General features: G+C 42.3%; 1 protein-coding gene across 1 annotated transcript; it reads left to right on the forward strand.

Moving 5' to 3' along the window:
- Positions 1-693: 693 nt before the first annotated feature.
- ddx24 (DEAD (Asp-Glu-Ala-Asp) box helicase 24) lies at positions 694-12159 on the forward strand. The gene is made up of 9 exons (XM_076297026.1): positions 694-804; positions 1754-2776; positions 4271-4888; positions 5576-5729; positions 7009-7521; positions 8365-8440; positions 9321-9509; positions 10271-10400; positions 11155-12159. The coding sequence occupies exons 2-9, from the start codon at positions 1768-1770 to the stop codon at positions 11412-11414; spliced, it is 2949 nt and encodes a 982-aa protein (XP_076153141.1). The 5' UTR covers positions 694-804; positions 1754-1767; the 3' UTR covers positions 11415-12159.
- The last annotated feature ends 194 nt before the right edge of the window (positions 12160-12353 follow it).

The following is a 12353-nucleotide window of genomic DNA, read 5'->3' on the forward strand; positions in this document are numbered from 1 at the left end:
CACCTTGCATGTACCTGGAGTCTACTACGTCCACGATCTGAGGATTTGATATACCTTCCCTTTTTGTAAGTGAAGGCGCCCCCCCCCCCATTTCACAGAAGGTATTAATGGATCCACTTAGAAGAGCAACAACAAAGCCTAAACCTATAGTAATGACAGATATTTTCGTGAGCATTTGATAAACTGTATCATCCTTGTCTAAGAAAGAAATTTAACAGTCACATATAGCAGGAGAATTTAACCATGTGGCACACAACGCACCCATATCTGAGATAAGCTTAGCAAGCAACTAAAAAGTGCGTGTTCAGGGGATGGAGGTTTGGTGATTGTGCTTGTGGTCCTCCTTTGTTGTATGAATAATAGACCGTATTGCCTTATTATTAAAAATACACTATATAGCTTACATTGAACAATAGGTAGGAGGAATGTGTGGGCATCTCCATTCACCTACTTAGGAAGCGCGTTTCTGTCTTTTAAGTCACATACCTTTATTGCTGTCTGCAGCGGGACAGCAATGCTTTGAAGTGTTATAAACCGAAGCAGAGTTGCATCCATACCACCAAGGAGAAGCGCCGCAGGAACCAGTTTGCTAACAACCAGAACCATCTCAACATCCACCACTAGAGCGCGCAATCTGGTTGCGTGTTTGCAACCCTGATGTGATTGGTCAGATAATCAACCACGTGAGGAAGACATGGCAGCCGCCTCGTGTGCCACATGAGTGTCTGTTTCTTGAGTGTTTTTGTGGATATTTGGACAAATTCAACGTTGACGTGCCGGAACATCTGTTTGGAGACTGAAGAGGTAATTACGTTACTAAATGGAGCTATTTTTATAGGCCATTAAAGCACGTAATATTTGAAAAAAAAGACGGCAACTTTGCTTCTTAGTCCCTCGTAACACTCACAGCAAGTTGGCTAATAACTAATTTAGCCATGGAGGTATCTGTCTATAACGATAATATCATAATAATCAAAGCATATATACATTCAGCAATATGAAGCGTGTGTTAAGTTATTTCTTTGGTCTTGAACAAGCAGCTAACATGAAAACGACGATGGTGTGTCTGAGCTAGTGAGCTAACGCCAGTGTTCTGTGGGTTGTCATGTTAGTTTTTCCTCATTTGCACTTAAAGGTTAATGTCGTCTGTCAGTTAAGTAAAGAATGCCAGAATACCCACTACATCAACTAAGTATGTACTGATTAATAATAATAGAGAGAAATCCGATTCCTACCACACCAGTATACTGTGCTCAACGAAACCAGAAATTCCAAGAGTGCAACACTGCGCTGCAATATGATCATAGCAAGAGACTAGAGAAATGAAGGCAACTTGCTGAAAATAATTAAAGTTAGGATTTACCCGACACTAGATTCTTGTTGTAGTTCATACGGTTGTGATTTAGGCTACACAGTAAATACTAAGTACCTTACATTAAAACTAAAGCAACACAGAAAAGGGCACAGAGTTTATTTTTTTATTCCAAATGTTGACTAATGCCTTTCATATTGTGCATATGTACAAAAAAAAAACACCTCGTCTCCACCATCAGTAATCGTTGTTCCCGTCCACTGGTGTGTCCATTAATTAACTGAATTGAGCTATAGCATCTGAGAAATTGTAATGCTCAGATTAGTTATCTCTGCACATGTTGTCCTGTCCAGTCTATGATGTCAATGTCATGTCGTTGGGTCAGTAGTTGTCTTGTGTTTCTCAACTGATTTTTCTTATCTGCTGTTTTCTCTCTCCCAGTCAGTGATACCACTATGAAGCCCAAGAAGCCCCTGCCCAAAGGCAGACGCCTGAGCTCCCACAAACGAGGGATACTCATCAAGGGCAAGTGGAAGGCCGTGCAGCTGGACCCGAGCCTTTTCGCCAACGAGGACATGGGGGGCCTGGTCTGCTTTGAGGAGCTGACCGACTACTCGCTGGTCGATTCAGACCGAGCCCTCATCGCAGCAGAGGAGAAACCAGAGAAAACGGCTAAGAATAAGAAGCGAAAGGCGACTGAACTGGAAGCTGAGGAGAAGGAGAAATTGGCGGACGAGGAAGGAGAGCTGGAGGAGGAGGAGGCGGCAGCGGTGGCTTTGGGGGAGAATGAAGATGCTGAGCAGGAAGACGGAGGGCCAGAAGGAGACGATGCAGAAGTGACAGAGAAACCAGCCAAGAAGAAGAGAAAGAAGCAGAAGAAGAAGAAGAAGGAGAGTCAGCCTGCAAATGAAGCGGACACTACAGCCTCTGAGGCCACAGGTGCTGCTGAAGAGACGGGGCAGAAGATGTCTGCTGACCAGACCATGGGAGACGGGCAGGAGACCACAAACAAGAGCCAGGATGACGAAGCAGAAGATTCTGTGAAGTCCAAAAAAAAAGACAAGAAAAAGAAGGAGAAGAAGCCAGACGCCACCAAACAGACTGCAGCCTCCCAAGAGGAGCTGGCGTCCTCGGTGCCAGGCTCTCAGCCCAAGAAGAAGAAGGAGAAGAAGAAGAAGAAGAAGCCAGACGCCACCAAACAGACTGCAGCCTCCCAAGAGGAGCTGGCGTCCTCGGCTCCAGGCTCTCAGCCCAAGCAGAAGAAGAAGGAGAAGAAGAACTGGACCGCGATGGGTGGTGCCTCGGAGGCGTCGGACGTTTCGGCGTGGAAGGACCTGTTTGTGCCCGAGCCCGTACTGCAGGCGCTGAGCAAGCTGGGCTTCTCGGCCCCTACGCCCATCCAGGCCCTGGCACTGCCACCGGCTATCCGGGACCACATGGACATCCTGGGCGCCGCGGAGACAGGTAAGCGGGAACCTTCTGCAGACCCTCTGCTGAATTGAAATATATACATTGCAGTTCTGCTACCTTAAAGGGACACCAGGCAAGCCTGATGCTTTTTCTCTACGAAGCTCCCCCTAGCGACTGTACGTGTCGATACGTGTGCGAGCCCTCACTCGGTCTGAAGCTCTTTTCCTTTTCTTTACATCTTCCGTCAAGGGTTTTCGCTGCCTCTTTGCCGGCTCTGCCAGTATACACACGTTTGCAACAATCGCTAGCGTTTCGTTAGCCTGCCTCTGTGCTGGGGATGCAGGATGTAAACTGATCCTGCTTCTTGTGATGTCTGAGACTTTGTGAGGCTGAAGTTCGCTGGGTACGATACACCGAGCAAGCGGGATATTCTTCCTACAGGCAGTAGGGGCGGGCGAGAGAGTCTTCATTCGCCCTGTAATGAGTCATTTAACCATATACCGACTTACGAAGATGATTAATTAGCACGAAAACGTTGCCTGGTGTCCCTTTAAAATAGCGGCTTCAACCTCATTCTGATGCTGCTCTGACTTAAAATGTGGAGAATGTAGTGTCTGGCCTGCAGATCCTCTGCTGAATTAAAGCGCTCATCATGCACTGCCCTGAGCCCTCTCTTCCTTCCTCTTTCTCATTCTTCTTCTACCACTGTCTTCTTCCACTGCACTGACTATTACTTTCAACTTCTGCACTCTCATCCTTTAGTTATAGTATTGATTGATGTACCGTAATTTCCCACCTATTAGCTGCAGCGTATACATTGATTTTTATGCGAAATTTCTTCAGCTGTGAGGTTAATACACGGGGGCAGTTACTATGGTATTAATATGGTTTTGTTTCTTTTAACTTGCATAAAAACACTGTCCTGCGGCTTATACACAATGTGGCTAATACGCAGGAATTACTGTAGTATTAATTTCAACCTAAAGTTTTCTCTCCATTGTAGCTTAAATGTTATTCCTCATTTTTGTAAGTTGCTTTGCATACAAGTGTCTGCTAAATGATCAAATGGAAATGTATAGCAAGCGACCTCACAATGCAATTTTACTTTTACCCTAAAATAATAGCTTCAAACTCATTCGGATGCTACTCTGACTTATAGTACAGAGAATGAAATCTCTGACATTGCCAATGTGCGCCCAGAACAGTTGTATTTTTATTTATTTATTTTTTTTTTCTGGTTCTTTTGTGTGTGCAAGTCCGTCACCATCAATGATCACAGACTGACAGGCTGGTTAAGAGACATTTGAAGAACTTTTAATTAGCAGTTGCCACATTATGTCATTATGTTTGCATGCAATTCTGTGACGTTAAATGTGACTGCACTGCGAGGAAATGAGAAGATGACTGGCAAGCAAACTATAACTATGTCAATACTGTAGATAGATAGATATACTTTATTGATCCCTAGGGGAAATTCAAGAATGTGTATGTGTCATTTGTAAGAAATTCCACATTTGTGCTTTTTCTCCCCCTTTTTTCCCTCATCAGGCAGTGGAAAGACTCTTTCCTTTGGAATTCCTGTGATCCATAATATCTTGGAGTGGAAACGTGCCTCTGAGAATTGGAAGATGAGTAGACTGTCAGACATGTCAGACACCATGCCACAGGAAGAGGGCGCTGTTTCTCCTCCAGCCAGTAATGCCGCTGATGTTGCTGACACTACTACTACCACTACTGCAGAAGAAAAGGCGTCTGAGAGCACCACCAAACAAGAGGAACCAGCAGAGGGCACTGTAGTGACGCCGTCTGTGGTTGTGACGGAAGCAGACGCCGAGAACAAGGATGATGCCGTAGAGGGAGAGGAAGATGATGGGGAGGAAAACGATGTGTCGCAGGATGATGATGATGATGAGGAGGAGGAGGAAGAGGAGGATGGGCTGGAGGTTCATGAAGATGAATGGTGTGATTTGGATGATGATGATGATGGTGGTGGTGGTGGTGAGGGGGATGAAGTTGACCAAATCCAAATCATGACCACTCAGACTGACTTGGAGAAACCTGATGAGGCCGGAGACAAGCAGCCACTGTTGGCGCTCATCCTCACCCCAACCAGAGAGCTAGCTGTGCAGGTGAAACACCACATAGATGCCGTCGCTCAGTTCACAGGTACGGGGATGTTTAGTAACCTCTCATTGTGTTATTTTTTGTTTTATTTTATTTTCATTTAGAAAAAGTGGGGAGATTATGTCAAAAAAGTATTCTTTCTATAGAATCAAGAACTGCACTTTCACATTGTTGTGACATTAACATGCCATTTTATGTCATAAAAATAAGCCAGCACCTGTGCTGACCTGCGAACCATGGCTGTGTGAATTGTGCCTTGTTTGAACTATGTGCTTGTAGATAGATAGATAGATAGATAGATAGATAGATATAAAGATAGATAGATAGATACTTAGATAGATACTTTATTGATCCCCAAGGGGAAATTCAAGGTCTCACTAGCATACAGACATCACACACAACATGCACTAACAGCAGAAAAAGTATATAATATAAAAAACACAACTAAGCAATAAGGACAGTAGAAGATAAAGAATATACTAAAATACAAATTATACTAAATAACGCTAAATACAAATCAAGTCTAAAACAGTATCCACATAGTGTGCTTAGGGGTGATTAAGCATGAGGCGCTAGCAATGACTGAGGCAGGGACTGAGCCTGTGATTGATTCTCTGTGCATAGTAAGGTAGTGCAGGCATACATTGTTGTATTGTGTAGACCTAGTAAATTGTGACATGTGGCTTGTTTGACTGGTGTGTGTGTGTGTGTGTGTGTGTGTGTATGCAGGCATAAAGACAGCGATCATTGTTGGCGGGATGGCTCCACAGAAACAGCACAGGATGCTGAGTCGGAAGCCAGAGATCGTCATAGCAACTCCTGGTCGTCTCTGGGACCTGATCAGAGAGGGACACCCCCATCTTAAAAACCTCAGATATCTCCGGTAAGATTGAACTCTCCTAAAGATGTACTGTTGAGTAGTTATTACTAGAAGTGGGAATCACAGATTAAGGGGCCGTTCACACCATGAACGATAACTGTAACGGCTAATATGAATGACAACGTCCATATATAAACTATAACTTTAACAACATGAAGAACGCTATCATTGGGGATCACTTTCAGAATGATTTTGACAACGATAAAAAGCTGACAGCCTTTTTCTAAAATTTTAGCCATCACATTCATCAACACAAGGAGACACTTTTCTTAGTGTTGGTCAGTGTGGACGATTTTATCGTTATGGTTAGTTTTCGTTATAGTTATCGTTCTTGGTGTGAACGGCTCTTGAAACAGTGTGCAAAGTGTAAAGTTTAATTTAGTTACTTTTAAAAGTATAAGAGTAGTTTGACCGTATGTCGAGGATTACCCCTCAGTCATTCAATAAGCCCGACCAAGTAGCTATAGTGACTCTTGTTAGTCGAATTGGCGGATGAGTCCATTTAAAATATGAATTGTACAATTGAATGTTTTAGTAAAAAATATTGATATTTTGGCACCAGGGTATTGGCAGGATATTGCAAAAAGAAGTTATATGATATATTACCACATCGATATTTTGTCCCACCCCTTATTATTACACTCTGAATGAATTGGAATGAATCATTCTGTGTTTGCTCACATAGTTTAAAAGGCACTGGTCAGATTTGCTTCAATTTTTTTTTGACTAGTTATAGGATTTGCAGTTGCCTGCAGGACTTAAAGTTCTCAGGCCCTGTGCCTGAATTCAGGACTGGGCCACGCTGTTTAAAAGTGAAAATAGATGATTATATATAACAATTTCAAAAGTTTCTCATGAAAATCACATTCTCACTGAAATTGTCCTGTACCTGACTGCTCTTGTTATTAGTTTTACATATTTTAAGAGTTTGGTTCCAAAACGCTACATCTCCATTTTTTAAGTCATGTTATTTAATTGTGTATTTCAGGTAATATCATTAAAATTGCAGTTGTGTTGTTTTGATTCAGTAAAAATAAATCAAATGACAATAACAAAATTACATTTCCACTAAAATTACTTGGAGGAAAAAAAAAAAAGATTTATGAAAATTCTTTAAAATTGATGATATAGTGTTTTTGAACCAATCTGTTCATTTATAGATGTGACGTGATGTGATTTATCATACAACACTCTTCAAAAACATTGGACATTTTTCAAATGACATTGTGACATGTGATTATTGTTGGCTAATGCTGCCCTGTGTCTCCCTCTTAAACTTCAGGTCACTGGTCATCGATGAGGCGGACCGAATGGTGGAGCGTGGCCACTTTGCCGAGCTGGATAACCTTCTAGAAATGCTCAGCACGTCCCAGTTTAACCCCAAGCGGCAGACGTTCGTCTTCTCTGCCACTCTGACCATGGTACACAGCTTGCCCATGCGGGTCCAGCAGAAGAAAGGTCGCAAGGTCCAGCCCACCAGCAAGCTGGACCTCCTCATGCAGAAGGTCGGCATCAAGGACAAGCCCAAGGTCATCGACCTGACTCGTAAGGAGGCGACAGTGGAGACACTTACGGAGACTCGCATCCACTGCGAGAAGGAGGAGAAGGACTTGTATCTCTACTATTTCCTGTCGCAGTACCCAGGCCGCACCATGGTGTTCGCTAACAGCATCGACTGTATCAAGCGGCTCAACTCGCTGCTGGTCATCCTGGACCAGACGCCGCTGCCGCTGCACGCCAACATGCACCAGAAGCAGCGACTCAAGAACCTGGAGAGGTTCGCCGAGAGAGACAAGTAAGCAAGCGCTGGATTACACACACACACACACACCATAACACTTTTGGGTTTTATGATATATGCAACTTTGCAATTAATTATAGTTAGTGAAGTTACCGTACTTTATTTGTCCTGAATGAAATGATTCGTCTGCATTTAACCCATCCAGAGATGGTGTACACACACTTTCCTCATTTTGGCCAATTTGTCCGGTTTCTCCGGTTGCAGCACCGGTTCAAGCCGTGTCTGAGACCTGGTTACGGCGAAGGCCTTGTGGCTGCTGTAACCTGTTAGCACGAGTGTTGAAATGAAAATCAGCACACAACGGAGTTGTTCCGCAAATGCAACACAAGCAATGTGTTCAAGCATTAAGTCATATGGGAGTATGAACGTTGTTACCTTACATTATGCAATTTCCCTTTCCAGTTACACAAAGTATTGCACTGATTAATGCTGTTAACAGTGTGTAAAAAAATACAAAAATAGCATCTTGCATTGCATATTGTGGCAATGTTGCAAAGACACCAAAAACGAAGAGCAAAGGCCTGATGCCATTATTCATAATGATTATTTCATAAGCTCATTTGGATACCAGTCCCACCTTGATCAGAACTTTGCAATATGCTAAATATTGGAGTATATTTTTACGTTGTGTTTGTTAAAAATGAATATCGGCTGATTTATCGTTTATACGTTTTTGAAATCCTTATATGGAAATTGGTATCGGCCTTTAAAATCCCCTATCGGTCGGCCTCTAGTTACTTCTGTGTCCGCTGGTGAAGCCTGTAATGTGTATATTTTAAAGTGTGTAATTCGTAGTAATAATGGAACAGTTGCTGACTTCATGTGTCTTGACCATAGCTGTGTCCTTCTCACAACGGACGTTGCTGCTAGAGGACTTGATATTCCGAATGTCCAGCATGTTATTCACTACCAGGTATGTCATTCAGCACAACATTCTTTTTTCATCTATCATGAAATCATTTCATATCATATCATTTCATCTATCACTATGCTTCTGTGCTTGTTATTGACGATGTCATCTTTATCACTTGCTTGCTTATTTGACAGGTTACTCTTAAAAAAATTCGACCCATTAGACGTAACTAATTTTTACGCTACATGAATGGAGCGCTTCTGTAGACTCTATGCACGACTCCATTTTGGATTCACTTGTACTGGCATATCAACTTCCTGTTTACATTAAAACATTGGCAAATATGGCTTTTTCTGTAGTCATTGTCTTCAGGACCTCGTCTCATGGTAATGTGGAGTAGACCGACTTAGTGAAAATTTTGTGTGCCACTCCCTCAAGCAAATGGGAAGAGGGTTTAAAATGTTCTTAACCTTAATCAAGCAACTGATGTTACTGAACTGGTTAGATAACTTTGTTGTTCGATTAAAAATAGCATACTATATGACAGGCCAGTAATCGGTCATTTTCTGTCATTGCCTACTGTGTACAGTATAAAGAGGAAGTTGATTGCCCAGTAGGAAGCAAATTCAAAATGGAGTTCTGCATAGAGCCCGTTGCGCACCCAGTATAGCCTCCCTGTTAGTCTTGTTATTTTGTTGGTAGGTCAGTTTAATAATTTTACCTGAAAAGTGTGCTAAAATGTAATTCCTCATTGGCTTGGTATGATATATTAATGGTATGATATGATATTTATTATTACTCTGAGGTTTCCTTTGCACTGTAGGTTTACTGTAATTCCTCATTGTAAGTGACTTTGGACAAAAGCATTAGCTAAGTATAAATGTAAATAAAAAAATAAGCGGTACTTCACATTTGGTTGCTTACTGTATTTGGATTCCAGGTTCCGCGTACATCAGAGACGTACGTCCACCGCAGTGGTCGGACGGCCCGTGCCACTAAGCAGGGTCTGAGCTTGCTGCTGATTGGTCCAGACGACCTTATGAACTATAAAAAGATCTACCGGACCTTGGGGAAGGACGAGGACCTCCCCATGTTCCCTGTCCAGACCAAATGCATGGCTGCCATCAAGGTATGGGGGTTACAACAATTAATCAATTAGGGTGTAGAGGCTTAGGAACTGGGCTAGCATGCAGTGGCTGCCATCAAGGTATGGGGGTTACAACAATTAATCAATTAGGGTGTAGAGGCTTAGGAACTGGGCTAGCATGCAGTGGCTGCCATCAAGGTATGGGGGTTACAACAATTAATCGATTAGGGTGTAGTGGCTAAAGAGCTGGGCTAGCATGCAGTGGCTGCCATCGAGGTAACAACAGTTAAGCCATTAGTGTGGTGGCAGTGTAGTTGTTAAGGAGCTGGAAAAGTTGCCGTCTTTGTGTACTTCAGCAAGGCACAATGACATTGACATATGTAGCTTGTTTTGGATAAAACAGTAATTGAAAAAAAAATTAATAAGTTATTATATTAGTCGCCAACTATTTTGTCTTGTTTTTTAAGGTTACCTAAATATTCTGAGGTCTGATAACCTCATTTTAATCTAAATATTTTCTAGTTTACTTACTCCTCTATAACTGTGAACTAAATATTTTGGCATGTAGACAAAACAAGGCATTTGAGAATGTAAGGTTTTGATGCTTTGAGAAACACTGATGGACATTTTTTTCACCATTTTATGACATCTTGACAAGGTGGTGATGGTTAGGATTAGAAATAAAGAAATAACAGAGATTGTCTAATAAACAATGATACATTATATGTAAAATGGTGTTTATGTGCTCTGTAAATATACTCTGTACATAACATAGCATCATCCGCTCTGCGTTGCCCTTGCAGGAGCGTGTGAAACTAGCCTGGCAAATAGAGAAGATTGAGTATCACAGCGGCAAACAGAAACAGCACAACTCCTGGTTCAAACAGGCAGCAGAGGCCATGGAGATCGACCTGGATGACGACCTGCTCATGGGTATATATTCACATCCCTGCACCATAGCCTTTACTACATGACGGAGAATGTATAAATGTATATGGAGCTAGTGATTATAGACCCTTTCAACAAGAAAAACAATGCTTGAACATTCTATTTTGTTCTCAATCTACTTCCGCTTCATTAAGATAACATACGGAATGTTAAAATGGAAGCCTTGTGGGAACAACTATGATGCTGATAATGCTGATAACTCTCTTGAAACGGTCAATATGTAAGGGATAACGGCCGCTGAGGTGTCCTGTTAGACGGAATTAATGGACGAGGGCGAGGGGCAAAAAACTCCCCGACGCGCAGTATGGCCAATACTAAATTTAATCAGATTCATAGCCTACATCCTGATTTGTTGATATTGAGGCAATGATTCCATGCAAAGGCTTGGGCTTCAGGGCCCGGTAGGCCCGTGCAGTAATCCCTGGTTACCATTCATAAGCATTGATATGGAATGGTGTCCTGTTATTCAGAATTAATAGCCACCCCATCAGCCAATCAGAAAAGAGTATTTCTTCTCTCCGGGTGATAAGAATAATTAAAATATTGAGAATGATAAGCTAGATAGTAGATCGAATTGAATATGGTAAGGCTATGATATTCTCCATGCATCGCTTTCTTTTTATCTCTCTTTTACTTTCTCTTTCTTTCTTACTTTCTTTCTTTATCTTTTTTCTGTCTCATTTCTTTCTTTCACTCTCTCTCTCTCTCATTTCTTTCTTTCACTCTCTCGCTCCCATAGCTGCGGGCCGTGATAAGGAGGAAGACCTGCAGCAGCAGAAGATGGTGAAGGGCATGAAGAAGCACCTGAAGCACCTCCTGTCCCAGCCAGTCTTCAGGAACGACATGAAGACCAAGTACCCCACGCAGATGGGCCGGCTGCAGCTACCCGAGCTGCCCCTGGCCAGCTTAGAGACGGCCATCACCAGCGTGGCCAGAAACAAGGACAAGAAGAGCCAGTGGAGGAACAACAAGAAGCAGAAGAAAAAATTAGAGAGTTAGAGATTTTCTTTGTTTGGCAGGGGTGCTGATGCAACACAAAGACAGACACACACACACACACTCACACATTCTTTGAGAATGTGTGAGGTGGCTCTGACCAGCGTGGCCAAAAACAAGCAAGAAGAGGCAGTGGATGAACAATAAGCAGAAGAAAAAAAAATAATGAGCTTTTGCAGATTTTTTTTGGACAGGGGTGCTGAAGCAACGTATGCACACACACCAACACACACACACACACTCTGTGAATGTGTGAGACAGCTCTGACCAGCGTTGCCAACACCAGGACAATTAGAGGCAGTGGAGGAACAAGAAGCAGAAGAAAAAAAAATAATGAGCTTTTGCAGCAAATGTGTTGGTTGTGCTGAAGATCAATCAATTCAGAAAAGACTGGTTGTTTTATTTAAAGTAGGCTCAAGAAGCAGCGGGGTAACAGAAAGCCCAAGAAAAAAAATTAGATCTTTGGACTATCGTTGCAGAAGAGGCTGTTTATGTTAAAAATAAGAAAAAGGAAACAAGAAATAGTTTAATTTCTCTCTGAGCGCCTCAGGCAGGCATGGTTTTATCACAATGAAAACTGTTAAATGATGATAGAATCTCTGCCATAATATAGGTGAATGAGAGCATCATGAACTCTTTATGTAAAACTTAACTGTAAACTGTACAGTTTGGTTCTTGTACATGTTTTGTAACTTGTGTGACAGTATGTCCTTGAATACTTCTCCATTATAAAACTTTGAAATATGAACATTGTTTTTAGAATCATTCACCCTTTACAGTGCACATGACATGTATATAGCTCCCTCCAGCGAGGCAGGAAACCTCACCCAGGCGATGCATACAGGTTTAAGGGGGAGGATGAGTGGAATCAATCTGGCATTTAAACAAGTGGGGCTGATTGGTTGGTCAGATGGAATGAGTCAGGTTCACCAGGACAAAATC

This window comes from Alosa pseudoharengus, unplaced genomic scaffold, assembly GCF_046254945.1.
Source record: "Alosa pseudoharengus isolate Yale_2024_CS ecotype anadromous, Long Island Sound unplaced genomic scaffold, YU_APseudo_1.1 YU_APseudo_1.1_scf_20, whole genome shotgun sequence".
NCBI lineage: Eukaryota > Metazoa > Chordata > Actinopteri > Clupeiformes > Clupeidae > Alosa > Alosa pseudoharengus.